The sequence below is a fragment of the Sinohyriopsis cumingii genome, unplaced genomic scaffold (genome assembly GCF_028554795.1).
Source record: "Sinohyriopsis cumingii isolate HCF-2022 unplaced genomic scaffold, ASM2855479v2 utg000229l, whole genome shotgun sequence".
NCBI classification, from domain to species: domain Eukaryota; kingdom Metazoa; phylum Mollusca; class Bivalvia; order Unionida; family Unionidae; genus Sinohyriopsis; species Sinohyriopsis cumingii.
In genome coordinates, this window is record NW_028315879.1 from 7,355,163 (window position 1) to 7,370,668 (window position 15,506).

Here is a 15,506-nt window from a genome sequence, read left to right on the forward strand (position 1 = left end):
ATTTCCAGAGAATATCTCTGTCCATGAGTTATCAGAGCACTTTTGTATTTCCAGGTAAAATAATCACTTTAAATTCAATAATTTGAAGAAAATAAAAACCCAGCCCAAACTGGACATAACATAAAACAACCTGAAGACTCAAGTCTTATGGCATGACTGAAAGAATTCTTATCATAAAATCAGTTATAAGACTAACTAAAACGAAAAATAGGTTCCCACATGGGTGTCAAAATTGTATTCTTCTGAAAGAATAGAAGTTTGTTGCATGATAAATATCATGTCGACCAAGTATGACCTTGACTCAACTTAATACTGATAAAGAATTTTTAAAAAAATTAAAAAAGAAGTTGTTAACCAAAACTGTCATTGATAGTGAAACAAGGTCAGCAACTAGATACAATGTTTCAATTATTAGATTTTTACAACAAAAATAAAAAAAATTAAAAAAATCAGTCAGGACAAACATAACTGAACTCTATTATGGACAATATCAAATCCAGTAAACAATATTACATTACAATAGCATGTAATGGAATAAAAAAAGATTTAAATCTAACAAACAAATAAATAAACTAAATATACATAACAAGACAATTGGTGAACAGTTGATGGAAAGATTAGCATTGAAAGAATCTCTAACAAAAATGTGTCTCCATCATGAATTCTGAACCCAAGTCACACCAGAGGGCAGCACAGATTGAAGGGAGTATGTGATGACATACCAAATATCAAGTAAATCTGGTAAAGGTTACAGAGCTACAAGTGCTGGATAATGGCCTTAAACAAGCTGTCCATGTAGATAAACACAGACAAATATATAGCCCAATGTGGCATGGCCACACCCTGAAGGTATAAAAATTGCTGTAATGACCTGACAAGCAACTGACCTAGATAAAAGGTTCAGAGCTACCAAAAGTCTGGGTACACAGATGTATTGACTGTTATGACACTGTTGTCTAACTGGTCCAATATGTTAAGCTTCCCTGTGGCAGAATTAACAAAAATCCAGTCTGATCTAAATTTGAATACAAATATGACTAACAAACTGTATTTATCTATTTCAAATATTTTGTATTTATTTATGCAAGCAAAGTTTATGCATAAAGACAATATCTAAGTCAAAACATTAACAAATATTTGGAAACTTTCAACAGTTCACTTAATGGCATTTAACAGCAATAAAGTAACCAACATATGAATACAAATATGTCTACCAAATTTAACTTGTCAACATCAGTGTAATTTGCTTAATTTGCTTGAACAGTTTTAATACAAATTTCAAAAATTGCTGCAATGGCAAAAAATCTAATCAGATCACACTGCCTGTGCAATGTAAACATGCTTGCCAACTCTTTCTTGTCTATATTGACTGGTTTCTATAGACTATATTAACTAGAACTAATGCAAGCGAAATTCCATTGGTCCTAGCTGACTGGTTTTTATAGAATAAATATTCTAGATGTAATGCTAGCCAAACTGCATTAGTCTATGCTGACTGGTTTCTGTAGATAAAATATTCTAGAGGTGATGCTAGCCAAATTTCATTGGTCTTTGCCGACTGGTTTTGATGGAACAAATTATCTAGAAGTAATGACATCAACCTAAACATGTACACATATGGTAAGAAGCATTTTGACTTGGTAGAAGGGGTTGTAACTACTTTTGCATTGTTATTTGTCAAATCTGAAATGTATTCTTTTGTAATCAAGTTAATTACACAAAATGAAAATATTAATAAATGTTTCATTTAATTTTTAATTTTGCACATCTGCAAACATTAGTTTATGAAGGGCATGCAAGAAATGTTTAACTTTCAAAATACTTGGCTGGAAATATGCCTGCTATAATTTCTTACCTATGAGTCCATTACAGATGAATGCTTTAAATTTATTTACAAAATACTGCCAATCATACAGTATTATACAGTTTACTTTTACAGATTGCTCTCTGTGCAGAAGTGGTGGCAATTATTGATGGTTGTTGTTGTGGGGTTTAATGCCATTCTTCAGCACACAATAGGCTATACATGGCGGCCAGTATTAATGGTGGAGGAAGAACCCGGGAAAACCCCAGAAAGAACCACCAACCCACGAGAGCAATTATTGATGGCTGATATATAAATATATATATATATATATATATATATATATATATATATATATATATATATATATATATATATATATATATATATATATATATATATATATATATAACTGTAAGCCTTTAATGTGAGTGATTTCTGTCAAATTAGGTCTAACTTTCTTGAGCCATATTGAGGATGTGATACACCACTCCCTCGATAACTCATGCCCTGATAGCGTGCGAACCCGCCTGTAACGCGGTGTCAGGCGTGGATCCCATTTTTTAAACCCGAAAATACCCAAAAAATTTATCCCTATTTGTTGAACATGAAGAAAATCGCGATCAAAATTGGTAATGGAAACTTTGATGTATCGCTCGTTTTATCGTTGAAAACGGTAGATAGGACCTGGAAATTTTAATCAACACTATGAAATATCAAATTTAAAAATAACTCATAAAATTGTTTACATTTTCTTTCTAAACGACATTCCTAGTACATCGCAATTAACGATATGTAAGGAAATTTTGATCAATGAAAATGTCACTTACGCCGAGTGGAGGCAGTACTTTAATAAATAAATACAAATTAAATAAAATTTTTATCAATTGAAATTTGTGTTCTAGTTCCATCTTTTAGTTCCTTTTAAGTGTAATCATCATAAGTGCAATGTGTCCTCTTGTAATTAAACGTAAAATGCGTCAATCTACCATAACAGCTATGTCCGCAAGCATTTCTCTGAGAACCTAATTAAGTGCCAACCGTGTTTTGATAACTGACTTGCGGAAGTATTTGTTGTATTGTTGCACTGAATTAAAAGCTGGCCTCCTTTATATTATCACATTAATTATGTCTTTTGAATAAAAAAAGGAGGTGGAATAAAAGAAAAGTTAAAAGGCACAAAAATTGGACTAACTTAAAATCTAGTGGCCTCGGTCGTATGTTGGGTGAATTCACTTCATTTGATCAATCGCACACTGTAATAAATGTTATTGTGTATGTAACTGAAACTACCTTAAATTAAGCGACTCTTTCATAACTGTGATCAAAGATAACAAGGCAGCAAAGTGAAAAGAATGCTTCGTAAAATAAGGAGCTAGATTTCACAAATACCAACCATTGTGGGCAAGTGAGTTTCAGAGAATTCTTGAACTGGCATTTTGAGATATCCTCAGCGATGATAAGAAATTTCATTATTACTTCCAATGAAATCACGACATTAACATTGTACTAACTGAACAATAAATAATTGAGTTTTGACGTAGATGTGTCACGAAATAAATGTCGCATGTTTTTGAAAAAAAGGAATCTTGTTTGGTGGTGTAAGAACATATAGTCTAGTTCCCAAATTGTGGACTACCGATTTGGCAAGATACTATTAAATACCACTATGGGAACCAGACTCAACAAGAAAACAAAAAGCAGTGACGTAATACACAGATTTTTCACGTACACGTGATGGTTGTTCAAACCAGTTGGAATAATCTATCATATGTTGGATATTTTGAGAGAAAAAAAATGTTATTTAAACAGAATAACGAACAACTCCATTAGAAAAAGCGCATTATTAAAAATTATTATCGACGTGATTGTAAAATGAGGATTTAGTCATTAAACAGCCCAGTTCCCTAAAGCCGCCCGCCCCCCCTTACGGTGTTCTCGATGTGAAAGCAATATTTTTTCAATTTTTGGAGGTCCCTCGGTAACTCGCGCCATGCTTATAATGCAGTCTATGTTTGTGGACTCTGTTGTGTGAGAGTTATCGAAGGAGAGGTGTACATCAAAGGTTTTGCTTGTATTTTTTAGTTTTAGTAATGCCTGCCATATAGGAAAGCAGATCATTATTGGTATCAAGTTAAAGGCCCCATATGCCTGGATACATACTACTAATTTTTTTATAAAGTAAAAGGCCAAGATACTGTCAATTAAATGTCGTATCAAATTAAAGGTCCCAAATGCCAAGATGCATTCAACTAAATTTGGTATCAAATTAAAGACCCTATGCACCATGATACATTCTACTAAATCTTGTATAAAGTTAAAGGTCATACATGCCAAAAAACTTTCAATTAAATTTCTATGGGAAGTTAAAGGCGCTATATGCCAGGAAACATTCAATTAATTTTTGTTTCAAGTTAAAGCCCCAACATGCCATGAACATTTCTACTAAATTTTGAATCAAATTAAAAGTAACCCATATGCTATGATCCACTCAACTAAATTTTGTATGAAGTTAAAGGCCCTATTTGCCAGAATACATTCAACTAAATTTTGAATCAAATTAAAAGTACCCTCTATGCTATGATCCACTCTACTAAATTTAGCATCAAGTTAAAGGCCCTATTTGCCAAAATCCTTTCAACTAAATTTTGCATCAAATTAAAGTCCTATTTGCCAGAATACATTCTACTGAAGTCTGTATCAAGTTAAAGACACTATATATCATGATAATTTCTACTCAGTTTTGTATCAGGTTACAGGCCTATATATATCATGATAATTTCTACTCAGTTTTATATCAGGTTACAGGCCCTATACATATCATGATAATTTCTACTCAATTTTTTGTCAGGTTAAAGGCCCTATATATATCATGATAATTTCTACTCAGTTTTGTATCATGTTACAGGCCCTATATATATCATGATAATTTCTACTCAATTTTGTATCAGGTTACAGGCCCTATATATATATATATCATGATAATTTCTACTCAGTTTTGTATCAGGTTACAGGCCCTATATATATCATGATAATTTCTACTCAGTTTTGTATCAAGTTACAGGCCCTATATATCATGATAATTTCTACTCATTTTTGTATCAGGTTACAGGCCCTATATGCCTGATACTTTCTACTCAGTTTTGTATCAGGTTACACGCCCTATATATCATGACAATTTCTACTCAAGTTTATATCTGGTTACAGGCCCTATATACCATGATAATTTCTACTTAGTTTTGTATCAGGTTATAGGCCCTATATACCATGAATATTTCTACTCAATTTTGTATCAGGTTACAGGCCCTATATACCATGATAATTTCTACTCAGTTTTGTTTCAGGTTACAGGCCCTATATACCATGATAACTTCTACTCAGTTTTGTATCAGGTTACAGGCCCTATATGCCTGATACTTTCTACTCAGTTTTGTATCAGGTTACACGCCCTATATATCATGACAATTTCTACTCAAGTTTATATCTGGTTACAGGCCCTATATACCATGATAATTTCTACTCAGTTTTGTATCAGGTTATAGGCCCTATATACCATGATAATTTCTACTCAATTTTGTATCAGGTTACAGGCCCTATATACCATGATAATTTCTACTCAGTTTTGTTTCAGGTTACAGGCCCTATATACCATGATAATTTCTACTCAGTTTTGTATCAGGTTACAGGCCCTATATGCCTGATACTTTCTACTCAGTTTTGTATCAGGTTACAGGCCCTACATATCATGACAATTTCTACTCAATTTTGTATCAGGTTACAGGCCCTACATATCATGACAATTTCTACTCAATTTTGTATCAGGTTACAGGCCCTATATGCCTGATACTTTCTATTCAATTTTGTATCAGGTTACAAGCCCTATATATATCATGATAATTTCTACTCAGTTTTCTATTAGGTTACAGGCCCTATATACCATGATAATTTCTACTCAATTTTGTATCAGGTTACAGGCCCTATATATATCATGATAATTTCTACTCAGTTTTTTATTAGGTTACAGGCCCTATATGCCTGATACTTTCTAATAAATTTTGTATCATGATAAAAGCCACATATGTCAAGATCCCTTCAGCTTAAGTTTGTATCTAATTAAATTCCCTATATGCCAGGATACTTCAAACAAAGTTTGTATCAGATCAAAGGCTCTATATGCCAGGATACTGTCTGTTAAATTAGTCAAATTCTGTCAAGCAGATATGAAGCAGAGGTGATTTAAAAGTGATTACATTTTAAGTAATTGTACCATCATTTTACAGAAGATGGTATTATTTGCACAAATATGAAGGCCATTTATATAGAGATGCTTTCCGTTAAAGTTGGTTTATTCTGGTGAGTAGCTTTTTAGAAAAGTTTTTAAAGCATTTTCTATTTGTAGAGACAGCAGCCATATTTAATAATAGATCTGTATATTTGTATAAAACGTAAAGCCCTTTATAAATGAATGTTATCTAGAAATTAAGTTGTAACTGATCCAGTAATTTTAAGTGAAATTCAAAATAGTGATTGTTGTAGGACAAGGTACATCTAAACTACACAATATTTAGCTCCGAAGAATCACAATGCAAATCTTCAACACATAAGCAAGCAAATACACAGTCATGCCATACAACTAATCACACTGTACAAAAACACACGCAACCAAATTCAATCTTGTTTAGCATTACCTTCCTTGGGCTTGGGCACTGCTTTCTGTTTTTTATTCTTTTTAGTTTTCTTTGTGTGGCTTGCAACCTGTGCTTGATTGTCCAATTTTGCCACATGTTCTTGTAATGAAGAGCCTGACCAGTTCTTTTCTCCCTCTTTAAGGGTTGATGGCTTGCCCACAGTGCCAACCTTCTTGTCAAGAGTTTTAGCTTTTATGGTTTTCTGCTTCTGGTTTTCTCCTTTTGCTCTGAGTGTTGAATTTTCAGATTGAGAGGGCTGAAATTATTACAGAGTCAACGATAAGTTACTAATAATCATCTGCTTTTGTAACTTTATGCTTTTGCAGGAGGAAACCTTTATAAATTTCATTTTGTTCAAGTCTTGAAATATGTAAGCATATCAATGCCATTTTAAAATATACATACAGATTAATACGCTCTATATAAAATTGATGTGAAACACATGTGAAAAACTAAATTACATTACTGTACAGTCGAGGGTTTTCTTCACTTCAAAAGTCATGATTACTATTATAGTAATGCAATTTTACACAGAATATATAGGATATATTAATGTCTTTGAAAAATATTTTAAATTTTGTGTAGCCATATACACAATAAACCCCAGGATATAATATACTGCATTCACCTTTGTATGGAATGCAATTACCTACTGCATTCACCCTTGTATGGAATGCAATTACCTACTGCATTCACCCTTGTATGGAATGCAATTACCTACTGCATTCACCCTTGTATGGAATGCAATTACAAAAGTATTTATTATAAAAGCATGTGACAAAATTCTTATAATTTTTCTTATGTGAACTCTGTTATGACAACATTAATTTTAAAACAAGCCTATAATTAAGCACTAAAGAAAAAAGAGGGTAATAACCAGTAACAACTTTTCATCAAACTTTGTTCAGATATTTAAGTTTAAAATAACTTGGGTCAAACTGACTGATCTTAAAGAATTGTGAACATGACGTAATTGAAAGGTTAAAGTATCTTCTACAAAGTTTTAATATTTCATATGACAAATTAGTAGTAACTCTGCTGAAAATGTAATCCCAAAAAACAATCAAAAGTTCTCATGCACATTTGTACGGTATTTGGAAAATATTTGTGTGACATTTGTTCAACTTGTGATTTGTTTCAACCACATCAAAATCCATCATAATTTTTAAGTTGGGACAAAGAATTAAAGCCATCAGTGGATAGAAAAGAAATTGGCCAGAAGGTATGATAGGTCTTTATTCTGGTGCATATCCTCCATTCTTTAAACATGTCTTAGATGTGATAACTGCAAACCCTGATTGTCAATGAAGCTAACTTCTCCATGAAAAGCCACTGATGCTGCAATCAAGAGAAACTTCATCCAAACCTGACTTTCTATTGCTTTTTCCCACAATCACTTGCTCTGAAAAACTGGGGCATCACCAAGGAGTAAGTTCTTGAGGATGGGTTTATTTTCTTGTCTAGTTTGATTTACAGATGATCCTTTCTGTTTAACTGGTCCCTAATGAATGAAGACTGGGCTCTGTGTTGCTGGGCTTGAGTACGGTTTGTCTCTTTGGATGACTTTTTCTTTTAATCTCCTCTATGTGGCAGTGGGCCAATAGAATGGAATGCAGAGGATGATCTCTTAGTGGTCTTTCAGTTGCACACATGTGAACAGGAATGCATTTCCCATCTTGAGATGCAGGTTAATGAAGGCTGCTATATAACTATATAACTGGAAAGTAGGTGCTAAGCTGACATTTGGTTACAATTAAGCCATGCAAGAGACAGACGCCCAGACTTGTAATATATGTTCTGTATGATGAAATGCAGCAATGGAGACCAGGTCTAGCATGCAGGTGAATAGCTTCTAACTTCTGAGACAGAAGATGTGTGCCATGGAATGGTTTCTTGTCTATGCTTATTAATGGATATTAAGTTCAAATTTGTAATATAACTTTTGATTGATGAACATTTGTGAGGAAAAGAGGAATATGTTTGTCATAAAAAGCTAGATTGGAGTTATATGTGTTCTTGTGGCTTGAGTCTCAAAGTTTCCTTTCAAAGAAATGAAAGATATGAGCAACTTTACCAGATTTCACTAAATGTTTGAAAGATGGCTGGATTTTATTGGTTAAATGGTCAATGAAGATAGAATTCTGTAAGAGGCAATTAAGGGAGCAGAACAAGGTTAACAGAACTCTAGCAGCAGAAACATGAAGCATTTTCAACGGATATGTAGAATCTACATCTTCCTTTTACCCAGTATTATCAGGTAGAGAAGATGGGACTTGCAAGTGTAAATTTTAAAGCTTAGATCCAATGGTAACAATGACTAAGCTGGCTAAGCAAACAATCATGGTCGATGAACAAAGCTGTGAGTCCATCCTGACACAGTGATATCTCAGTGTTCACATCAAAAGTCTGAGGCATGTACTAGGTGTCTGGAAAGGAGAAACTTCAATAGCCTGAGGACTGGTTCTTGATCGAGCCAGAACCAGCAATGGACCTGTTCTGTGATTTCATATGTCTGAAAATGCAAACTGTGGGAGGCTTGTTTACCAAATATGGTGCTGTTTCAGTTGTGCTTTAGAATTTGGGACCGAAATGGGGCTTTAAGTAGTGTTACTAAATCTGGATGCTGCCAGCAGGGACTGTGCATACCAGGAAAACAACACCAAACCCAGATCCACTGGAAGAGGATTAAAGGTCAAGATTGCTGGAGCAAGGACATATGAGGTCTGGGACTGGTTGAAAGCTAGATCAAAAAAAGTTCACATAATAAACTGGCAAACTTTCTGTTTCAAATAACTGAGACAGGAGAAAGCTGGCAACTTAGTTATTGTAGGCAATAATATTGGTGGCATCCACATCCTTACTGAATCATTCTTGGCTCTATCATGAGCCTTTTTTGTGAGAAAACTGTCACCCATATCTATTCAGACCAGTGCAAATATATATCACAGGTATGGTTTGAATGACACTACATGCAGTTGATAGAAGCTGGATGATTTTATTCTGCCAGATTGATTTTATTACAGGTGAAACACCTAAACCTGCCATTGTTACCGTATATACTTGCGTATAAGCCAAATAATTTAGGAAAAATTAAAGGCCTGGAAGTAAGGGGATTGGTTTATCCGCGGGCCAATGTCTAAACTTGACAGTTTTTAGATATTTTTGGTGACTACTGTAATGTAATGTAATGTAATGTACAGTTGTAAATCCTGGGACACAAAACAGTAATTTTTTTCCATATGATAATACAAACAGTAAAACAATGGCATATACAAGTGAAATCAGTCAAGTCTTGTACAGTAAAATGGATGCTACACATTCATGTAACGGCTAGAGAAAATTAATCAAAGAAATGTATATTATTGACCTTAATATCTGCACATTAAGAAATAATTATTTATCTCTCTGTCCAGATCATTTGTGTACTAATGCAAATTATCAATATGGTGGGATATTGTACATGTGGGTAAATTTTTCTGGTGTTTTTGGTATAATCCCTGTTCTGGGGTTAGGATACTGCTCTGATAAGCTAGGAAGGGCATTGTTTGAGAGACTAATGGCAATAACTTGCAATCTGGAAAAAAGATCATACAAAAAGCATACAATTATGCCAAACCAGGTAAAACTGCCCTGTTCATTTATGAATACAGCTATAAGAAAAATGACTATAGCCCATGAATCTATTAAACTAGTGTTAATAACTTAGAATTCATTTATTTTCAATTTTGATATTTGTGCAAAATATTACATTTTAATCAGTACTTAAATATCTTGACTGGTGTCTGATCTGGAAGGTAGTTCTAATGTCTTAAGACAGGTCTCAAATGTGGAAGGGAGTCCTAATGTCTTTAGACAGGTCTCTGATGTGGAAGGGAGTCCTGATGTCTTTAGAAAGGTCTCTGATGTGGAAAGGAGTCCTAACATCTTTAGACAGGTCTCTGATGTGGAAGGGAGTCCTAACGTCTATAGACAGTTCTCTGATGTGAAAGGGATTCCTAACATTTTTAGACAGTTCTCTGATGTGGAAGGGAACCCTAATGTCTTTAGACAGTTCTCTGATGTGGAAGTCCTAACGTCTTCCAATATGTGTCAGATGTGGAAGAGAGTCCTGATGTCTTCAAAAGTAAATACAGTTGTATATTAAATTTATGGACAAGTCTCTGATGTGGAATGGAGTCCTAGTGTCTTTAAAGGTAGATCGGGGGAGGGGGGAGGGGGCTATAAATTCATGGTTAGCAGTAAAATGATATTCATTAAAGTTAGAAGAAAAAAAATGTATGCCACTAATTCATATGTCTTTTGATAAGAAAGACTCATCTTTCACAATTCCACTAGGTTGGTTGCTAATGTCAGAATATGTCTCAATTTTGGTTACTTAATCAATAACCATTTGTCTACTGTGGTAGTGAATAAATCGGCAAAATGAATATCTAAGAAATGTCATTTTCCTAACTTATTCGTAACGGCAAGCTGTATGGCTTCTGTTGGTGCTCCATATTCTAAATGTTTTGAGCAAGAAATTCAAACTCAAGATGAAAACCTCAAAATTATTGTGATGCTTGTAGGAGTCCACAGTAATTCAAATTTAGCTTGATAGCAGATAGACTAAAGTTGAACAAATCCTAAACATTTTAGGATTCATACTTCATTCTAATCAGTGTGTCAAAATTTTTGGAACAGGAGCTTGATAGCCTTACTCAAAACATTTTAGGAATATGGGGCCATGACAGACAACTTTCTCATCAAACTGTCAAATGATGCTCTAAATGGTATGCCTTTGAAGTGTGTGTGTGCGTGTGTGTGTGTGTGTGTGTGTGTGTGTGTGTGTGCACATGTGTGTCTGTCTGCATGTGTGTGTGTGTGTGTGTGTCATTTGGGGTTTTAATGTCGTTTTTAACAAAAATTCAGTCGTATCACTATTATGTCTGCAGTGAGGCAGTTTATAGTGATGTCTAGCATTGAGGCATCATGCTGCAGACATGTAGCAACATGTCTCACCCAGTTACATTATCCTGACACCAGGCTGACCAGTCATAACACTAACCTCTTAATGCTGAACACCTAGCAAGGCAGCTGTTATATTTTTATAAGTCTTTGGTATGACTCAGCTGGGGTTCAAACCCACAACTTCCTGCATCTGAGGTGGACGCTCTAACCAACAGGCCACTCGAATAGTCGTAATGCCTTTGAAACAATATTGTAAATAAAAGGAGAAAGAAAAGGATCGCTAGAAACCAAACCCATTAGGTCATTGCAAATAAACAACACACAAAACTGAATCCTAGAGAATTTGACCCTAGATAACCAAGCTAGCACATTGGGAAAGACCAATTTTATTTTGAGGGTTTATTACATCATTCTGGAACATTAAGTAAAAGAAATTGTTTCAACTCATAATATGATATGTGGGGTACAATAATAACAGAGGAAGCAAACTGCTTTTGTTTTCATCAAAGTTTGCTCTTAAAGAAAAGAAAAAAATCCTAGTGTTTCTATCCCATTAAATGTTTAGTGCCATGGTAAAAGAATCATACAAGTAAATGGTCTGAAATGTCACAATGAAAATTCCACCTTTTCGATCATTCTCTGTACTGACTTTAATTGATGACTGCATAAGATTGTTCTTATTTTAAAATGAAATGAGTGCCAAACCCAGAAAAAGATATGCTGCAAGTTGGTGCTGTTTTCAAGGTTAAAGCATTTGGACAATTATTTATAAAGGGATATTTTTTCAAATAAAGTGCACAGTTTTCTCATGTAATTGACAATCTCCATCAACAAAGATATAGAAAGTAATGTTGCAAATGAAAAACCATGAAACAGAGTCATGAAATATTCATGTCCCTTCTAACAGCAAAAGATGATACTGAACTCATCCACAGAACTTGAAATAACACCTGCCCCATTGTTAAATTGTACAATAATTAGGAACCAACCACTTATTCTAGGTACAATGCTTTGAACTGCTGCAATCTGGAACATTAAGTGCAGGAAATTCCATAGCTATTAATTATGCTACAAAGACCTTGTAAACAGAGGAAACAAAATTATTCTTGTTTGTATTGAAATATGTATCAAGAAACAAAATCTCAACACTCCATTTCTCATAGAAATACACAAGCATGCACTGAATGACATGTGGTCTGAACTGTCATGTGAAAATTTCATATTTTGATTTCTTCTCCATTCCAGATTTAATTGTGAATTCCACAGAAGTATTATTTTTATTTCAAAATCAAATGAGTGCATAAACTGTGCAATGAGTGGCTGGAAGTTGTTGCTTTTGTTCCAAGCCCAAGGCACAGGCTGAAATGTTCTATAAGGAATTTCCTTCCTTCAAAGTACAAATTTTAAATGTTATTCAAAACTCACGTTCCTTCATTCTCTATTAAAATGATGAATGATCTAATTGGAATATACCTAACTGAAATCCATCTATACAGAAGTATGTAGATGAATAAGATGCAGAAAATATGAACGCCTATATGTAATATTCTGATAAAAAGTCATGGCAGTCATTATTAGATATCTTAGAAAATAAGAGTTACTTTTCTTTCTTCTTTCATCTCGGTGTGTTGACAAACTGATGTCTTTTACTTTAAAAAAATTATCTCCTGCAATCTTGAAAATTATATCAAAGTCACCATAATAAATTAGGTCTTGTGACCTACTCAGGCATCTAAATAGCCAATTATTAAAGACTGTTTAGTGTCACTGCATATAGTGTATATTTCTAAGGTAAACAACATTTCATACATTGAGAACAGCAACATGACATTGACTCCGTAGGTTAATAATTCATACAATTACATACACATGCTGTCATTCATATACAGTCAAACCTGTCAATATCATGGGAAAATGCAAAACTGGCCATTGCACAGAGGTGAGTGCATTACAAAGGTTAACCTCTTAAATTGGTTTTTGAACAAATACCATAATTATTATTAATATTGTCATTAAGTTATCAAGACTTTCTTATGTACACTGTGATACAAAAAAATAAATTACAGGTATTTGTTGTTCTCTTCCAAAACTATGTTCCACACAAGACTGCTGTATCCAGCTCAATTTAAACCACTGTATAATGGAAATCAACACTGACTTAAAATTTATACTGATCTGAGTTTGTTCAAGCTTTTAAAAAAATCTGGATTATTATTATGATTCTATGGTCTTAAACTAAGTAATATAAAAGAGAGCAAAACCAACAAGATTTTGTAAATTCAACAATTTATTTCCCTAGAATACAAAGTGAAAATTTAAAAAGAACTTACAGGACTAGAAATGAAATCCCAAATAGCCCCAAAAGTTATATTACCAAACCTAATGAATAAAGTTCTAACTACATTCCAGTGATGTTCAAAATATGATCCAGCACTAATGGCATCAATGTGCCTGTAGTCTTGAATGTACTAAAGTTCCAATAGCCTGAAGTGTGCTCATGTACTAACAGTCTTCCAATTAATCACAATAATATAAACCAAGCTATTCCTAAGAATAACAATCTGAATAAATATGTCCAGCAAAAATCAAAATACTGAACACAACAATACAAAGTACTCTTTTTCAACATCTATCACATGAATGAATAATTTTTAGACAAGCAAGAATATAAAGCACTCTACTTGACCTAGGTCACAGTTAGCCTTTTCTGTAAATACTATGACTTAATGTAATTTTCTATTCTAGAACAATCTGTTACTAAAATCATAGTATAGAACTTGGTAACCATCAGGTAGGCTATGTATTTTTATTGGGGAATTCTAATAACATGATCCAGACTCAAATAAATAAGATAATTTCCATTGATAACGATCCTAATATTTAAACCAAACTTGTAAAGAAAATATTAGCTATGAATTATTTATTTACCAAAAATAACATCAATGTTTCTAGTCAGGAACACAGTGAACTTGATTATGGACAAGGTCAAGTATGAAATACAATTATAACTTATAATCATGGAAAAAGACTAACACATACAAATTAAATATACATAAAATTAGTCACTTCTCAGCTTGCCTAGAACAAAAGACTATTGGCTTATGTGAGAAGCCTGTGATAAACAGAAAATCAAAAGTCATATATGGCTATTCATTGTAACCCATGAACCAAATATTTACCTACATTTACAGACATGTTTTGAATGACCCCTGACCCTAATGATGGGATGTAACTCAAATCTCTTCTCAAAGACAAACTTGTTTCTTCAGTTTTATTTCACAGGAAATTAGATGAAGATATCTAACTAAACCTGTTATACTGGTACAAAAGGTGACTTTTATTTCTGGTGTGATAACACAACTTTTCCAAACATCCAGCAAACAAATTGCTTCAATTCCCTCCCCTAAGAAAGGAACATTGCTCAGCCATTTCCAACAGGTCATTCATTTCTCAGTTTGACAAAATATGTAAATGATGGTCCCATACCAGACAATAACAATGTCTCCCATATTGAACAATATAAATGTCTTCCATAACCTATATACAATATAAATACTACCCATATCAAACAATATCAATCTCCCTCATACCAGATATTATACTGTGCAAAAACATCAGGATTAAAATATAACAAGAGTTGTCAAGATTGCTATGTGTCACTCTCTTCAAGTTTTCATAACTACACATACAATATTATCAGAGATACGGAGCTAAATGCAAACATTTTATACTGATTCCTGCAATAACAACAGTGATTACAACATGAACAACAACAGCGCTGTTGGAAAATGAATGCCTATGTCCTGCCTATGCTTTGCAGATGAGACAATAGAAGGAATAATGTTTTGTTCAAAAATATAAATAATTATACCCCAATTTGCTCTTGGCTCAGTCAATGTGGGTACTTGAGAAAGCTTGCCAGTAGCTTCCCATGGGTTGGTGGTTCTTACCAGTTTTTCCAGGTTCTTCCACCACCAGTTATACTGGCCACCATGTAGAGCCTATCCTGTGCTGCAAAACATCATTAAACCCCATAATAACAACAACAACACCCCAATTTGCATCTA

At 33.7% G+C, this 15,506-nt stretch overlaps 1 protein-coding gene across 12 annotated transcripts in view; it reads right to left on the bottom strand.

Annotated features, from left to right (window-relative positions):
- The window catches only part of LOC149774502 (uncharacterized), a 127,584-nt gene that overhangs the window by 86,138 nt on the left and 25,940 nt on the right, over positions 1 to 15,506 (bottom strand). For all 12 annotated transcript variants that reach the window (XM_089945241.1, XM_089945240.1, XM_089945243.1 and 9 more), the window contains one exon: positions 6,493 to 6,748. In XM_089945241.1, coding sequence (XP_089801367.1) covers positions 6,493 to 6,748 — 256 coding nt within the window. The remainder of the gene's footprint in view (positions 1 to 6,492; positions 6,749 to 15,506) is intronic.